Genomic DNA, 18866 nt, shown 5'->3' with positions numbered 1-18866 from the left:
TTATATGATTATTAATTATTTTTTTAAGGTTATATAAATAAATATTGTCTATAAGTTGTATGGTTAAAGTTAATTTATGTTTACAATACCTCTATTGCAATTATATAATTTTTATCAATTTTGTCACGTTGTGAAATGAGTATCTGCATTCTGATTTCAAATTTAAATGTTGATATATTTTTTTATTTTTTGAGAAATTAGTTTAAATGTTTATTATTAATTCGAATTTTCAGAAAAAAAGTGCAAAAAATATTCATCTAGAATAAAAATTAATTTTTCAATAAAAATAATTTCTCAATTCTTGTAAACTGAATAATTAATTATCAACTTATTCCGTTAAATTTTCTCTGGTTAATCTAAACGATTATTAATCAATTGAAAGTTTAGAAATGTTAGGTAAAATTAAAAAAATGAAGTTAAAATATTATTAATATTATTTAAAATAGTAATAATATTTTAAATAAATATTTGAATTTTACTTTACCAAATAATGGTGGATGAGAAAAATATTAACAGCTATTTGTACAGGAAATATCATTTTCAACTATTATCTGGTCCTACGTTTGTTTTTAAGCATGCGATACGGACGGTATTTCCTGAGAGACTATCACCATATTCTGCGAATATTCTCATTAAATCAGTGGACAGAAATGTGTGGAGTAGAGGTAGTACAAAGAAGGGAAATCACAAAACGTTTGCCTTTTTCTATTTTACTGACATCCGATGAACTCACCGATAGGATTATCCTAAACTTTTTTTTCTTCGTTGAAAATCAATTTTTCAATTAGAAAATTTAATGATTTCATTATAGGTTCAAAAAATACCTTTTTAGTCAAAAAATCAAATTTTTTATTGCATAATCTTTGCTTATGGAAAATTCATCTATTTTCCTAAGAATTTAATTATTTTGTTACAAATTATTTTTTTCATTTAATTGAACTGGTGAAAATTGTCTCTGTTATTAAAAATTTTATCTTTTTGGCTGGAAATAACCTTTTTGACCATTTTTTGAAAATTTACCATTTATTGGTTAAAAATTCATCGATTTTCATAAAGTCATATTTTTTTGTCATAAATTCAACTGTTTTTTTAACATTCTTCCTTCTAGATTGAAAATTCAATTTTTTTAAAGAAATTTAACTGTCTGAAAAAATTAAATATTTGAATTTCTAGGCCATCTCATTTTTAATAGTTCATTTTTTTATTGAAAAATTCAAATTTTTTACCCTGTTTTAAAAAGGTCCCTGATTAAAAAAAATTTAATAATTTTAATTTAAAAAATCGAATAATTTAAATTTATTAGGACCTTCACAAATTTATCCATGTCTAAATTACATTAGTTGTAAATATAAGTTCTTCTAACTTGAAAAATTTTTAATCAAAGATTTTAAAAATGGAATAAGGTATTTTTTTTTTTAATTTGAAATATTTTCAGAATAAATGTAATTCTAAATTTATTCAACCTATTGGTTAAAAAAAAAAAATTATAAAAATTTGACATTTTGGAAGGACATTAAATTTTTTGGAGAAAATTATATTTTTAGATTAAAATTCAAATGTTTTGTAGATGATTTGTGTTTTGGCTTAACCATTCACCAGTTTTGTAGAAAATTAAACTAGTTAGTTAAAAATTTACTTTTTAAAATATTTTTATGAAAATATTACTACTTAGTAGAAAATAAAGTTTTTTGTTGAAAAATAATATTTTTAAGTAGAAAATCTAATCATTTTGTTAAAATTCAACTATTTGATAGAAAATTCATGTATTTTGTTAAAAATTCGCTTTTTTGGTTAAAGATTACACCATTTGGTGAAAAATTCTTTTTTTTTGCTAAATACATCTCGGTAAAAATTAGTTTTTTCTTCGTTGAAAATTAATGTTTTAACTGAATATTTAAAGATTTCATTATCATTTTAAAAAAGACATTTTTCAGTTAAAAATTTAAAATTTTTAAATTAAAATTCTTCTTTCTTAATTGAAAATTCATCCATTTGATTGAGAATTTAAATAATTTGTTCAAAATTGATGTTTTCATATTATTTAATTGTTTAACCAATTTTTTTGTTAAAAATTATTTTTTCTTGGCTAAAAAAAAATTTTTTGGTTCGAAATTTTAAGTTTTAAATAAATATTCATAGATCTTCATTGAAAATTCTTCTCTTTGGTCGAGGATTGAACTATTTAAAAAAATTAATTTTCTCGTTCAATTAAACTCGTTATTTTACTTTTAGTCGAAAGTTTATCTCTTTTGACTGAAAATGAACATTTGAGTTGAAAATTAAACTACCTTTTCAAAACTTCATGTTTTTGTTTTGAAAATTTGACCATTTTTTTGAAAATGCACCTTTTTTAGGTTTAAAAATCAACGATTTGTCATGAAGTCGTATTTTTTGGTTGTAAATTCATTTATTTTGTTAAAAATTCGCCCTTTTAGATTAAAAATTCAACCTTTTTTTAATTTGACTGTCTTTTAAAAAATTGTTCTTATTGGTTAGAAAATTAAATTATTTGTTTAAAATTTTAACTATTTTGTTATTTTGTTATTTTTTTAAAGATTCAACTGTTTTCTTTAATCGTTTTTTGTTGAAAATTCATCTTTATGGCTGAGGATTCAAATATTTGTCAAAAAATCGTATTTTTTCGATGTATTCAACAGGTTGAAAATTGATTTTTTGTTGTTTGAAATTCATTTTTTTAACTGGAAATTTGATGATTTTATTTCTTATTCAAAAATATCTTTTTTATTTGAAGATTCGTTTTTTAGTTTAATTCAACAGTTTAAAAATTCATTTTTCAGTTAAAAACTTATCTTTCTTCGACGGAAATAAACTTTATGACTGAAAATTCAACTCTTTTCTAAAAAATTCGTCTTTTTGGTTCAAAAATTCAACTGTTTTGGGTTCAATTTTTATTAATTATTTTGTATTTAAAAATTCAAATATTGTTATAAAATACAGCTTTGTAGGTTGTAAATTCAACGATTTTCGTAGTAATGGTTTCTTGTTGAAAATTCAACTGTCCTTTCGAATAAAAAATTCATCTTCGACGGAAAAAGGTCATCTTTGTTAGTTAAAAATTGATTATTTTGTTAAGTTGAACCAATCTGTAAAAAATTCATGTTTTTTTTTCTTGAAAAATTGTCTTGTTTGGTAGAACTTTAATTTTCTTGAAGAAAAATTCACGGGTTTGTTTAAAACTGTAATTATTTGAATGAAGATTAATATTTTTTGGTTGAGAATTTAAATTCCCACATAAAAATTTATTTGATTTTTAAAAATTCAATTTTTAAAATATTTATCTGTTAATTTGAAAATTGAAATTATCTTTTTTTGTTAAAAATTATTTTTTTTATCTGAAAATATAACAGTTTTATTTTTAATTTTAAATTTATTCTTTATAAATTGAAAACTCAACTACTCGTAGGGAAATGCATGTAATTCGTTTAACATTCGCCTTTTTGGTTAGAAAAGTAATCTTGTTGTTGAAAATTAATTTTTACGGTTGAGGATTTAACTATTTGATAAAAATTCACCCCTTTTGATTTAATTCAACTGATTGAAAATACGTTTTTTCTTGGTTAAGAATTAATTCTTTAAGCTGAAGATTTTTCCATCCTTTCTTCTTTTAAATAAAATTAATTTAAGTGTATTGCACTCAATTTTTAACTGAAAAAGATTTTCTACCACAAAAGATGAATTTTCAGTCCAGAAAGTAATTTAAAAAAAGTAATTTTTAACGAAATGGTTGCATTGCTAATCCAATAGATTGAATTTCAAGGAAAAAGATTAATTTTTAACAATATAGTTTAATTTTTACCCACATATTTGAAATTTCTAGCCGAAAAGACGAACTTTCTCGACGACAGTTAAATTTTCAACAAAAAAGACGAATTTCCATTCTAAAAAAATGAATTTTTAACAAAACAGTTGTTTTTATTACCAAAAATATGGGATTATGAAAATCGTTGAATTTTTAACCATCAAAACATTTGAATCAAAACATTTCAGTCAAACACACAAATTCCCAAACGAAAAAAGTTCATAAAAGAGGGGTATTTTCAATTGAGAATTTTAATTTTCAACCCAGAAATAATACTTTTTTATCAAATAATTACGTTTTAAAACAAAAATATGAATTTCTGACAAAATAGTTATAATTTCAGCCGAAAAATTAAATTTTTAACAGAGAAAATTAATTTTCTATAAAAAACCCATTTTTAACATATACATCAGTTTTTAACAAAATTGTTGAATTTAGAAGCTAAAAAGACGAATTAAACATATACAAAACAATTGGCGTTTTTCACTGAAAAATTTTATTTCTCAACAAAAAGTTAATTTATTACCAAATAGTTATATTTTTATAAAAATAATTTAAGTTTTGACCCATAAGTTAAAGTTTCGAGAAAAAATATAAATTTCCAACTGAATAGTTTAATTTTCTACAAATTGGTTGAATTTTAATGCAAAAAGGCGAATTATCTACAAACATTTGAATTTGTATTTTAAAAATATTATTTGTTCACGAAAAAGTATATTTATTCTTAACTAGTTAGATTTTCATCAAAACAGTTTTCTTTTTAATCAGTAGTTGCTTTTTCTATCGAAAAATATAAATTCTCAGAGAAATATGTAATAGTCGACATGTTAACTAAAAGATATTTTAATTTGTAATGAAGAAACAGTTACATCTAACAAAAAGTCTAATTACAAAAAACTTGAATCCCTTACCATAATAAGATTATTTTACAATCACATAGTTGCGTTTAAAGCCAAACAGAAAAACTTTTCAAGCAATTAGGTTTTTTTTTATCAAAAAAGAAGAATTTAAAAAAAAAACACGAATTTTCGAAAAAAGGAATAGTTACGGCTCTCGAAGAATTAATTTTCTAAAAATTAAATAGTTAAGTTTTGAAGCATTAAATTTGACCTTATTTACTTAAGAATATTTTAATTTGCAATTACTTGCGAATCTCTAATGTATAAAGCTTCAATCTGAAATTATTTAAGCCTAAACGTTTTAAATTTATAATTTTTAAACTATAAAGGATTTTGCTCAGAATGAGTTGAAATTTAAAACGATTGAAGTTAAAGACACAAATTTCAATATTTCAATTTAAAAATTCATTAATTTCGAATCTAATTTTGAACTTATATTTACAACTGATGTAAGCATTTTTTCCGAGTATTATTTGTAAGGACGTCCAAAGGAACAGTAATTTTTTTCCTTACTTTTGCTTGTCCGAAAAATAAATTTATAAACAATATTCCGCAGCAGCGTTTGATAATAATAGAAATGTTTAACAAATGTGGAAAATTATGTTAAGCTCATTATTGATGAAAATGTGAATTTTTTTGTAAGGTGATTGTTCAAATTTTAATTTAAGCGTTTAAAACTTATTAATTAATGTTCTTATCATTCTTGCTACGTGGTTCATTTTCCTTAAAGACCTTTTATTGTTAATTTAATTGTGATTTAATGATTTAACCAAAACATAAAAAAAGTAAAAAAACTACAGTTAGAACATTGGAACAAATTTTCTAAAATTGTTAGAATATTATAAACAATTAAGTTATTTAAATTGGAAACTAGATTATCGATAATTGATAACTAAATTATCGAAAATTTGTAAATTGTGGAAAATTTCATTTATGCAAGTTGGTCCTTTTATTTATAGAGTTCACTGCTATAAAATTTTCGGAAACAAAATTGCGAAACATGACATACTGTAATTTTAAAAAAAAGTATATCGTTTCTCATTTGTAAGTTCATTCTAAAAACAAATTCGATTGTTGTTATTTTTCATGTAAAAAGATTGAATGGATATAAAGGAAACATTTTGGAAATGTCTTTTATTCCATTCTTTTGATTTTTTATTCTGGTGTTAGAAAGAATTGTTCATGTTCTTGAATTCAGATTTTTTAAATTACTTTATTAAACAACAAAAACATTCAAATCTCGGAATTCTGCTTCTTGATTTCCAAAATTGTAACATTCTATCACATTTTTAAAAAGTTTTTGTATCGGAACCTCTCAGCAATAAGAAAAAGTATTCCATCATCAAAACTTATATTTTAAAGAAGTGTAATTTTAGAATTTTTAGTTTAATAGTTCAGGTTTGAATAATTATAATTGGAAATTCTTAAATGTCAACGACTTTCAAATTAAAACGCGTCAGTTTTGAATATTTCAAATTGAAGGCTGTTCAATATTATTATTATCATCTATATTATTATCGATTTCAATAATTACTTTATGTTTTTCAAACTGTTTTTTAAATCAACCAACTAAATATTCATGTTATAAATTGCAATAAATTGCAAATTGAACGTTTTTTTGTTAATGGAAAATATAGATAAGAATGTTAGAACCTGTTAATAAATTTCATGAATAAAGTATTATACGAAATTCTAGCGGAATTAATTAATTCTTATTTATTACATGAATACATAAATACCGAATACATTAGATAACAGCGAAACTCTAAATTATTGATCAAAAATTAAAACATTTTAAACATATTTGGATTATAATAAAAAAATATTTTACCAAACGAATATTTAATATTTATTTAGCAAATTTTCAAACTCATATTATGATGAGATCCTTTTAATAGAGAATGCGCGTTTAATAAATCGTTTACTAGAGCGAAAAAATGACCTATTTTTTCGGGAGATTCTCTAGAATGGTTGAATTTCAAAAATAGTTTGAAAATACGATGGTATTTGGCGAATACAGGGAACCAGAAAATATTTCACGCTCTAGCGAAGCATGGGAAGGTGAAGTACTGGCTGTTTCAGGAGGTATATTTAATGTTTAAGCCACTGAGACGTCAGTGTCGCAAAAATAATTTCTAAATACGTCATCAGCGCGCAATGTAAAAACAGCCCAGTGGGCACAAAATTTGGCGACGTCTTTACGACATCTTTACGACATTTTTACGACATCCTTACGACATCCTATGTCCATGTCGTATCGGTGTCTTTGCGATATCGTAAAGACATTGTCAGATCATACGACTTCTTTACAATATCGTAAAGAAGCTTTAACGACATGGACATAGGATATCGTAAAGTTGTTGTGAAGATGTCGTAAAGATGTTTTAAAGACGTGATCAAACTTTGTGCCTACTGGGAGGCAAATGTTACTTCCAAACTCTGCAATCGAATTTGTTCCGTTACTTCTCTACGATGATTTGTTGAGATTTAGATACGTTACCTGTCGTTGAATAGCTAAAACTATTAGCCGCAAAAAATAAATCAGGTTTGAAATAAAATGATTCGCACGGTACACAGATTTTAGCTTTTAAATTAAACTTAAATATTCATTTGAAAAGGTTGGTATTGAGATTCGGAAAACACTTCCTTAAGGTCGAACAATTCGGATTCAGGACTTGACTTTGTCCATCTTATTTGTTTCTAAACAAATAAGAGCTGTTTTTAACTAAGAAACAATACTTTTATTAGTTTTGTTCCTAACACACACTAGTAAGTTTAACACTTAATATCGAAGCACATCCGAACACTAGTCGCGTAGTGCGCGAACGCGAAATCGATAGGTCGCAATGCCTTTGAATTTATCTAAATACTTTTAACAATAAAAAAATAACTAAAAAGTCTAAGAGTCGCAGGTTCAAGGTTTTAAAGCGCATGACGAAATGACAAGTATCCGCCAATTAACGTCTAATTAGGTTGAAACTTGTAACTATAATAACTGACTTTTCTGAGCTTTGCATCTATATTTATAATCTCGTTTCGGGGCGGGATTTGTACCTACTTTTAGCTTTTAACCAATCAAAATGCTGACGTCGCTCACTTTTAGTGTCGAATAACCAATCACATTTGAGGTTATTCTGCTCCTCCTACTGATTTTCGGCAATTAAAGTGAGTTACAGTTCAAGGTAATGGTTCCAAAGTCCAACTTTTATCATCGGAAAACGTCAATCTCCTTGAGTGACAGTTTCCTGTTTTGAAATCCAAAGTTCTCTTTTTTTATAGCGTTTGGCTGGCGTCATAACCTATTAACGATACTAAAAATAGCTCGATATCTCAGGTTTCTAACCTCAAAATCTACTTTAGACAAAGAACTTTACAATATCTAAAAGAAAGTATATTGTAGCTAAAATAAGATATAATACTTAATTACTGGTTTAATTTAGACGTGATAAAACCATATTATTCATAGAACTAGTGTACAATAATAATTACTTAACATTTAGAGGTTACGTACATACACATAATCAATTTGCATTTAAGAAGCCATTTGAATCTTCCCGCCAAGGAATTCACTAGTTCTGAGAGTGTTTGATAAAAGGGTCTTAGCACCCCGTGAGCTTAGTTCTAAAAATGGTGCATGCTGTTACACAATGTGTATACAGTGACGCACGATGTAAGCGAACACAGAAATACCGAGTGTGTATATAAAAATTTTAATATTAATAAGTGACGCGTTTATTGTAATGATGAAGATGATCGCTTGTGCGAGTATTCGAAATTTGGAAAAGGATCTTTGCATAGACGATGAGCAATTCCAAAAAAATAGATGCGCTCATTGCCAAAAACGTCATCATTGAACACTGCATAACCCATAAGGTACAAGTGATGCTACGTACAAAGAAACACCTTTGCGATCTGTGCCCGGAAATAAAACAGCAGTGGGTAACGTAAACACGGAGTCCGGTAGAAACGAGTCGCGAAAATGACTAGAAGAACCGAGTGTTTGATTAAAAATTCTGCTTATTTATTTAGAAGGTTGAAAAACATCTATAAAAACATTTTCGTTCCTACACGAAGCTTCCACTATTACTTTAATCGATGAGAAATTAACAAGAGACATAGGGGCCCATGGTGGAAAAGAAAATTTAACTTTACAAGGTATTAATAGAGAGAAAATAATTATGAATGATTCAGAAAAATAAATTTTGATGTACAGTGGGACCTCGTTCATGTCGCACTCGTTCGTTTCGCTTTCGGCTTCGTGTCGTGGTCACGTGACTCCTCAAAACCTCACTCGTGACGCGGAAATTACGTCAAAAAGTTGCGCGCGCGCCACAATCCAGTACTGTTCCTAATGGTGTCTACTCACGTCTAGTATGTATCAGTGATATGTTATAAATCATGCTACCTAAGTACGCCCCTGAAACGACCTGAAGGGACGTTCGTAACACAAACGAGGATCCCGGTCCCAACTTTGGGACACGAATGAGGTCCCACAAACGAAAAAGATTTATAGATAGAACCTTATAAAAATCTACAAGTTAAAATAACAATAGGCCGAGATAACTAGCAGCTTATAAAGACGCAAAAGTTAAGAGAAATAAAAAACAGTGTCACGATAGTCTCGCGATCTTCGGTAGATTATGCTGTGAATGGGCGTAAGTGTCACACATCAAAAACAATACAAGCAGTGTTAAATGTTTAAGATATCTCGAGGAAGTCACAGTCAACCAGACAGAGCAGGGCCGAACCGTGGGAGGAAGAAATGCGATTAGTTGATTTATTGAAATACACCAAACTTTCGCTTTCAGTCAAGTATCGGGGGTTACCTTTAAATGGCCTTGGACTGATTCCGGAGGTTAGAAACATAAACAGTGAGGGCCGCCTGACTCATTTCCAATAGAAATATATATTTATATATATAATGTCGCAACCGCTCTCGCCCTATTCTGAGAAACTGCATGAACCAGCAGTACTAGGGCGGCCGAAAACGGGGTGACTGAAAACGAGAGTTTGGTGTATTACTTTCATTTGGACAACGTTGGAGTAAATGTAAGAAAGAACAACAAAACCAACACGATCACGCATTACAAATTCGAAATGAAACTACAAAATTTATGGAAAATTACTGGAAAACCGGACTGTCGTGTAAAGAAAACTACAATTTAAATTTGGGTAGCTATACTACTGTAAGAAAAAGATTATTTATTATTAAGCCTAAGTTAAATTGCGATCCTACAATGTAGCAAAAACCTTAAAGTCTGCCTATATATCGACGAAATTTAATGTGTGGTCAAAAGAAGAACGTGACTGCAGAAATTCAGCATCAGCCTGAAAACTTAAAGGCCGAACGCTTTACTGAATAAAGTGCTCTTTCTTAATTTTGCAAAGTGAGATCTAAAATTCGGAGATTCAGGTTGTTATAGCATACAGTACGTCGATCGAGATGAATTTTTGTATTCAGTGGACTGCATTTAAATTAACCAACTGACGGCAGTTTTTCAGAAAAAAAAGTCGAATAAAAAGAAAGCCACATTCATACTGTTTTAAATTTTTTGTTTTAAATTTGAACTTTGAACAGGAAGATAGCTTGTACCTTTGATTTTGGCTCAAATTCTTATGCCCAATAGAATTTTTTCTCAGAATCGAATTTTTTACTTTTTCTCAGAAACAACTTACATATAAGGGTGGGTAGAAAAAAATTCAAAATCGCTGCAATAGAAAAAAGTATGGCTTATTGGAACCCTAAAAAAGAATAATAAATTTGTAACGTAAATAAACATGCAGTTCGTTTACCCGAAATCGAAAAGTGTTTAATAATTTTATTTTTTGCAGAATTCTTAAGGTTTCTTTAGTTTCGATGATCTTTTTTGTGCATTCCTTATGGTCAAGAAAGTTTTCCCAATTCTCTAGGAATTGTAATCAAATATTGTCTAAGGTATAATTCCTATTTAATTCACCCCTGTTTTTGGAAAAAAAATTCAATACCTATGTAGATAGGAGATCTTTTTCATATACTTGAAAACTTTCCAGTGACAAAAATAAACTTGTAAAAAGATCGCTAAGAACCAGGAATCGAAATTAGAAATTCAGCAGATTTGAAATTAATTTATGTTGTTATTCAATTCAACAATAATTATAGTTTATGGTTTAACATTCCCCGAAAATGTGTGGGCTTTTTAGAACTGAAATGCCACAATTTATAAAAATAATTTTAATTAATAACGAAATCGGAATAAGAAAAATTTCTGTATTAACAATTCCAAATACTTTTTCATACAAATGTTAGGCATTTTTTCCTAAAACACGGGTGAATTAAAAAGAAATCATCTCTTTTACAATGATTGGTTAAAATACAAGAATAATGGCCTTCCGAAAGACAAGAAATTTTCAAGTTAAAAAAAATTTTTAAATTCTTAAAGGAACATTTTTTCAAATTGCAATTTAAAATTCCGCTGATTTTTTTTTGACCCACCCTATTACATATTGCAAATAAAATATAATATGTCATCTATAAGCTGGCCAGAAAACATCATCTTAGAAAAGGCAGTCCTTTCCTATAATATGAAAATAACTTTTAGTTATTTATATTTTTCAGTCTTCTGTCATTTGCGTACATATATGTTTTGATTCTAAATATTATATAGTCTAATTTAAGAATAAAAAAATCATTTAATCAAATGTTTTATGCTAGTTTCGACGCCCTTAATGAAATGAAAAATATTTTAAATATTTTAAAATAGAAGTAGTTTACTTTCTTTCGTTGAAGAAATTACTTTTAAATATAAACGTATACAAATATTGATTTCAAAATTACAACTGAAACTTATTAAAATTCAATGATCTTATAAGTACATTTTTTAAATATAAAAAGTTTGAGAGAAGAATCCGAATATTTCTTCTTTCTATTAAATTTAACCGAAAGTTACTGTGAAAATCCAAATCTTTGAAATGAAGAAATATAATGCATGTGATTATAATTTATGAAAAAATGGTAGCTTAAAATGACAAGGCATTTTTCTAAAAGTTTGTATATGTAGAAAATGCACTAAGAAGATGAGTGAATTTTATAAAGTTCTAATTATAAAATGGGGTTTTAAAGAATTTTTTTAGTAACAATTCTGGAAAGCAACAATTGTCTCTTTTATTATTAAAAAATAATTTGCCCAAATTAAGAAAGAAATTTACTACTATAAAATATTTTAATAGTTCTTTTTTTTATTAAATTTAACTAAAAGTTAGTTTCAAACACAAAATCCGAATAAGGTCGAGTTAAATACTACATGTAGTTTTAATTTGGCGACAAAAATGCTAGGTTAAAATGCCCAGGCTTTTTTCTCAATAAGAAAATAATTTACTTCTGTAAACTATTGTTATAATTCTTTTTTCTACTAAATTTAACCAAAAGTTAGTCTTAAAACACGAAATTAGAAGATTTAGTTATAAATAATTCATGCATTGATAATTTATTGATAACCATACTAGTTTAAAATGCCCAAGTTTTTTTCGCAAAAATCTTCACATTCCAAAAATAGACTTAAAAGATGATTTGATTAATTCAAAAGAAAAAATAATTAATAATTTACACACTTTGGAAATGTTTCCTGGCGTCGAAAATTTTTGAAAATAACTCTTAGCGTATTCTCGGTTTGTACCCATCTGTTGCAAAAACAAACTCTTCTTCGCGCATCATCTTCGCTTACGCAGGTCACTATGCGCATGATGATTTAAGCGGGCGCCCGAATCTGATGAAATTCATTTCCATTAAAACGGACTTTTTGCTATTAAACACTTTATATAAAACAGTTTGATCAGTTATGCGGCTTTACGTTCATTTTCAACCTTAAATCACCATCCGCCGAGACAGCCTGCCTTAACGTTTACCTTAAGGGCATGTGATACTTACAGTTTCCCCGGCTTTTGTTTTCTACCCCGTGGTCCAATTGAATGGGGGGAGTAGAGTGGGGGTAGAAATACAGTCCTTGATGGGGGGGGGGAAGGTGTGGGGAAAGAAGGTAAGGTGGAGGCAGGTACGCAGAGCTGCAGAGGGGTGAAGGAACGGGAAGGCGGTTGAAGGGTAGATGTGGGAAAACGTAGGAAGTCCACGGAACGTGCTCGAATCCGGGCGCTAACAGGGCGGACCCTAGGTCCGTGAGGCCGCACGCGTGCCGGCGGTCTGGTGCGTGTCCTCACGTGCGGCGAGCCAGCGGTCAAGGCCTTGCATCCCTTGAGGAGGGTTGGCTTCACTGGTGGGGGGAGGCAAGCACACGCGCTTGATATCCCCCTTTACGAGCTTCCGCCAAGCGGATAGTCCGTCCATGGGCGGTGCCGACGGAGACCTTAATGCTATGTGGACGCCGAGTGCGGCATTTGTTTCATCCTGGTTCATCGGAGGCGATAGCTGAACGCGGTGTGCGGGGAGGAGCCTGTACTGGCGAGTTCGAACATGCACGCGGATTCTGGCCGGAAGACTGGGCCTCCGCTCTTGTGCCAGGTCGTGGGTACTCGGCGTTGCCGGCGGTTCCAGCCTCGCTGGACCCTCCAATGGGTATGAAATGGATGCTCATTAACTCCCCGGGTGCGGGGAGGGCTACTGTCGGAGGTACCCTGAGTTTCCAAGGACAGGGCGGCGAGTTAGGGCAGTCCCTAACAATGGAACGACTGGGTCCGTATACGGATTCGTTCCGTCGAGTCAGGTTGACTGGCGGGAAGACGTACCTCGGTTCTTCCACGAAGCGAGGTACCCGCAATGTGAGGGGCTTTTCCCGACTAGAAAAAGGACGTCTCCTCCGGGGATCCCGCGTGCCGTCGATTCCCCTACGAATCTCTAAGAGATTCCACCCCCTGGTACTTCGAGTCCAGGGACGCCGGGATCGTATGGTGGCCCGAATACTCGCGACGGCTGCTAGTCTGGCCCGTTCTCCTTCTCCCCGAAAACGGCGTTCCTCGAGCTCCCTAGCTCGACGCTCGTCTGCCTCACGTCGCCGCCGTTCTTCCACACGTCTCCTATTCTCTTCAACCGCTCTCAACCGTTGGCGTTCTAAATGCTCGGCTCGTCGGGCCGCGAGGCGTCTCTCTCTCTCTCCTCTGGCGTGAGCGCTGCCTCCTCGGCCTGCCGCGCCTAACGAAGCCTAGTTCACGGGAATAGCACTGACGGGCTAGGCCCGGCACCACAAACCTTCCTGACACACGCGGTTTCACTGGTTGAACGATGATGTTTCACGACACTTTAGTTCACGACACTGGCACGGAAGATAATGAGAAAAGAGAAAAAACAATTCACTGCGATGGAAAAGAGAACCCAAAAGAAAGAAAAGAAAAACTTTCTCGAACACACGTTGATTTCGATGGAAGGGCCGATGAGACACGACACTGCAAGGTCGACCCGCTGGTGACAACTTGGTTGTTCAGGATGCTAGAAGGAACAATCGAAGAACTGTCGATATCTTAGATTCGTTTATTGGCAAGGTGAGGAGGAAGAGCGTAGCTCTGACTCCTTAGAAATTCGAACACGAACTGTCCTTATTTACTACTCCTCGATTCTCGGTGACCGCGCGGGAGGGTGACCGAGAGCAGTGGGAGCGGCAGCGGGCCTGCTGATTGGTTGCGAGATCGACAACGAAGTCGCAGCCAGCAGTGGGGGAGCGCTGCCTCGGCCTCGCTGCCTCGGTTCTCACGCGTCATCACCGAAAATTCACTAATTTAAAAATCTTTGATTGTTAATTAAAAATATTAATGATAATCTTAAAAATCTAAAATTTGGTTAATAATTTAGAATTTATCGTAGCTTCATTATTCACGAAGAATAATGGAGCTACGACGACTAGAACGGCCGCTGGAGTTTTTAGCTTTTAATTATTTATTTAATTACTTATTTAATAAAAACTATTAAGCAAAATGACAACTCCAATGGCCCTTCTACCCCACTTAAGGAATCGTTAATTTCTTACAAGTTATATTCAGATATGCAAAGGAACCAATGTACTTTAAACTACATAATGATCAAAAGTCGATTACTGAGCTTATTTCTAACTTAAATAAAATACCAACCAGGTGGGGGGGGGGACATCCTTTGTTCCTTTTGACCAAAGTTTAAATATTGGTATTTTTTTCGTTTTTTAATTCTTGTTGTAAAAATAAGGGAGGACGGCCGCAAACACCCATCGGGTCCAATCGTTATCCGGCGACCCCGAGTTACAGGCTGGACAGCTTGATTTCTTTCTAGATTTTTTTTTTTACTTTTTCCATGTTTAACTTAATTTAATTTTTATCAAGTGCCTTTCAAACGAAGTGCCGGTTGTGCTCCACGGTTTCGCCAGTGCGCTAAAGGGAGAAAAGAAGCGTGGAGAAAGGGAGAGGAAAGAGAGGAGAGGAGGCGCGCGTTGGAGAGAGTGAGAGAGGCACTGGCGTACGTGCTCGAAGCCTGTCGCAATGTTTTCGTGCGAAACGAAAACAAGACGGCAGGCTCATGTTTATCTTGGAGAAAGGACCATCCGGGCTATTACGGCCACCCAGCTACGCGGCAGATGTGCTGCGAACAAAGGTAATGAGTTTACAGGGGATAGGCAAACTCGTCGTCTGAATCTCAAGAGTCCCCAATTTGTCACGTAAGTGCTTCACTCAGAATTTCCTCTCGGAAAATTCTAAGTGAAATCGTGTGAACAGATTGTTGGCCCTTGAGGTTCTCATTCTGTCGTTCGACATACAACACTTTTTTTCCACGAAAATGAACATTTTTAAAAACTGAATTCGGAAATTCTATAGAATATCATAACGGACGTCCCCGGACTCTTTTTTGAGGGACATAATAACAAAAAAATTTATGGTGCTAAATAAAAGTTTTATACACATGCATTATTTTGAGGTTACGTCGTTTTTCATCTCTGCTTTTCCGATAATCTGGAAATTATTTACGAAACAAACTTTTTTGATTGCCTGCAAACAAGGTTAGTTTCGGGAGATTAGTTACTATGTTTTTTTTGTAAGTCCAAAGTGTTCGACCAAAAATATTGTGTAGTTTGGAAGCAACATTCGGGTAAATTGTAACACACATAACCTCGAAATATACACGCACGTTGTTAGCAATAGCAAACATTTTTTGATAAAAAAAAACACAAAAAAAGTATGTGGGGACGTCTGTTAGCATGTTCGCTATCATTTCCCAAATTTTTAAGACAAAATATTTATTATTCTAGAAAAAAAGCCGGGGGAACCTAAAACTGATAAAATCGACAATTTTCTAAGTATCACATGCCCTTAATATCATTATTTAAGTTACCTAATGAATTTAAGGCATTCGTGAAAGTAAGTCAAATTAAATTTTAAGTAAGGGTGTGCAAAAAGTTCTAGAAAGTTTCGAGTTCTCAAATACATACAAATAACAAAAATTGCATATTTTTGAAAATGATCTAACTTTTTGCATTGGGGACTAATTGAAACATTTTATGAGAGTAGTTTTGAAATATATTTTATATCTAGAAGAAATTTGAATTTACATTTCTTGATCTAAATTTGAAAGTACTTTTGTCGCGTACAGGAAACTTTCACAAAAATTTCTAAAACTCTTAAAAAAATGTTGTTTAAAATTTTTTAAAAGCTCTTTTTTAATTTTAGTCTAATCGAAAAATCTAACTAGGATTGTTTTTAAATCCACCGTTTTTCACAATTAGCACCAAATTTTTCACACCTATTCCTTGGGCTCCCAGCAGGTCTTAAGAGTATGCGGTGGGCATATAAGGATAAAGATAGGGGGAGGGGTGGCAGCCGCAGTTTTTTATTATTCGGCATCAATTTTTTTTCTCATATTCATTGGACTTCTTGGCAGATTGTAAGAATATTAAAGGTGCGGGGGGGGGGGGGGGGGGGGTATCAGGAAGGGCGAACAGCTAAAGTATTTGAACAATCAGCATCAAATTTTTGACACATATTCTTTGTGCTTCTCAACAGGCTGTAAAAATATTGGAGGATGAGAGAATGGTCGGGGCACAGTTTTTAAAACATATATAATCCAGAGGCCTAAAATATATAATCTTTTTGAAAGTACATATTTTGACAATTAGCATCAAATTTTGCACACATATGACCAATCGTTGGTAAATTTTTCACGCATTTTCTTTGTTCTCCTAAACAGACCATAAGAGAATTCAGTGCAAAGGTAGAAAGGGGGAGGGGGGATTTTTGAAATTTAGTATATAAATTTCAAATTTTCGACGTTTGTCTGCAAGTTATGTTAGAATTGAGCGGCTGACAATAAAAAGTGGAAATATCTCGTTGGCGAGTAAGAAGCAGCTATAGAAAAGTGCCTAAAAAAATGGATATAATTTCTCGGCTGTAAAAAGTAGCAATAGAATATTGGCTGTAAAAAGTGGACAACGGTGCTTGGGCCGTAAGAAAGTGGGACAAAAAAATTTGGCAGTAAGAAGTGGACAAGTTTCGGTGTAAGAAGTGTCGGTGAATCGGCTCTGTTACACGCTGCGGAGACTAGCATCGTTCAAAGCCGAAAATGCACGAGGACGAACCCGATCTCGCCCGACTGGACGATTCGCTTTCAGTGGCTAACTAGCTATTAAGAGTTTTTCGGTAAACTGAATTTTCACTGAATTTTACAGGGTGTCCAGGCCGTCAAGAGAATGAAGAAAAGTTCATGGCAACGTTTTAAACGATTTCTTTGCGATGAATTCTAAGAGAAAATTGAAAAGAGATCAAAAAACATTTTTAATTTTTTCCTAAAACTTTTTAAAAGTGTGTAAAATAATTTTTAGACTTTTGCAATTTTTCCATATTAGATAATTTTAGAAAAATTGAGGAACATAATTCTTTTAAAGCCTTCTTGTGCAATTTCGTTGCACATTTTTTTAAAAGTTTATGTTGGTTTAAACAATGTACTTTGAAATTTGAGTAAGTTTAAGAGACGTTCAGCAATTTTAAACGATTACAAAATAATTAAAACTCTTTAAGATTTTTGAAGAATTTTGTACGGTTTGACGAAAATTAAAACAAAATTAGGTTCCTTGGAATAACTTTAGAAGTTTTTTAGAAAAAAAAAATTTTTTAATGTAAAAAATATACTTTAGGAGCTGTTAACGAATCTCGAAATGTTTCAAGAGCATGATCAAATTTGATTTGAATGCTTGCGAAAATTTAGAAGATTATAAGGAAATTGTTTAACATTTTTAATGATATTTTCACATTTTGAAAAAATTTGAGTCAGTTAAAAATATTTTCAGGAATTTAAGACGAGTCAAAGAGATAAGAAATATTCAGAAATTTGAAAACATTTCAGGAAATTTATTAAATATTTCTCTATTTCTCACCAATTACCTAAACATTCCTAAGCATCTTTAAAAAGAACTGGAATTCAACCTACCCAGTGGGTACAAAATTTGGCGACGTCTTTACGACATCGTTACGACATCTTTACGACAACTTTACGACATCCTATGTCCATCTCGTGAAGTCGTCTTTACAATATCGTAAATATGTCGTATGATCTGACGATGCCTTTAAGATATCATAAAGACACTGTAACGGCATGGACATAGGATGTCGTAAAGTTGTCATGAAAATGTCGTAAAGATGTCGCGAAGACGTCGCCAAATTTTGTGTCCACTGGGTAATGTTTTGTAATATTCTGTAAAATAAAACAATTCCTTTAAAATATCCTAGAATCTTTTATGACACATCTGATATATTCAAGAATATTTGTTCAATTTCCTTGAGAATCTTATAATAATTATATTTATATCAATTAAAAAACAAATTGATCATACTTATTTTCTTGTTTTTGATTCTCAGAATTTAATTTCAACTCGAAATAAAGTGTTTGGAAACTTTGAACAAATAAATATTTATTCGAAATTTTCATGTTATGTCATTATAAAAATCATCATTTATTTTTTATGGTAGTGAAAAATGTTTTAAATTGGGGAATTGCAAGTAGTACTTAGGTTAAGTTACTTCAATATTTGTACGTCTACAAAATATTAAAAAAGCCTTTATTGTTAAAAAAAGTTGTTTGATTTATTTAAAGATAACACTTCATCTTACAACCCAACGCGAAATTTCGAAAAAAGAAATCGTTGCACTCTGCATGTATTAATTTAAACAATGAACAATATTAATACTTTTATACATTTTCCAATATATTATTT

At 31.4% G+C, this 18866-nt stretch overlaps 1 protein-coding gene across 1 annotated transcript in view; it reads right to left on the bottom strand.

Annotated features, from left to right (window-relative positions):
• Positions 1–588, bottom strand: part of LOC117181560 — a 31641-nt gene extending 31053 nt beyond the window's left edge. Inside the window, exon 1 of the mRNA XM_033374383.1 lies at positions 485–588. Coding sequence (XP_033230274.1) covers positions 485–538 — 54 coding nt within the window. The 5' untranslated portion in view covers positions 539–588. The remainder of the gene's footprint in view (positions 1–484) is intronic.
• Between the last annotated feature and the right edge of the window lie 18278 nt (positions 589–18866).

This window comes from Belonocnema kinseyi, chromosome 10 (assembly GCF_010883055.1).
Source record: "Belonocnema kinseyi isolate 2016_QV_RU_SX_M_011 chromosome 10, B_treatae_v1, whole genome shotgun sequence".
Lineage (NCBI taxonomy): Eukaryota > Metazoa > Arthropoda > Insecta > Hymenoptera > Cynipidae > Belonocnema > Belonocnema kinseyi.
This window is presented reverse-complemented; position numbering and strand designations above follow the sequence as displayed.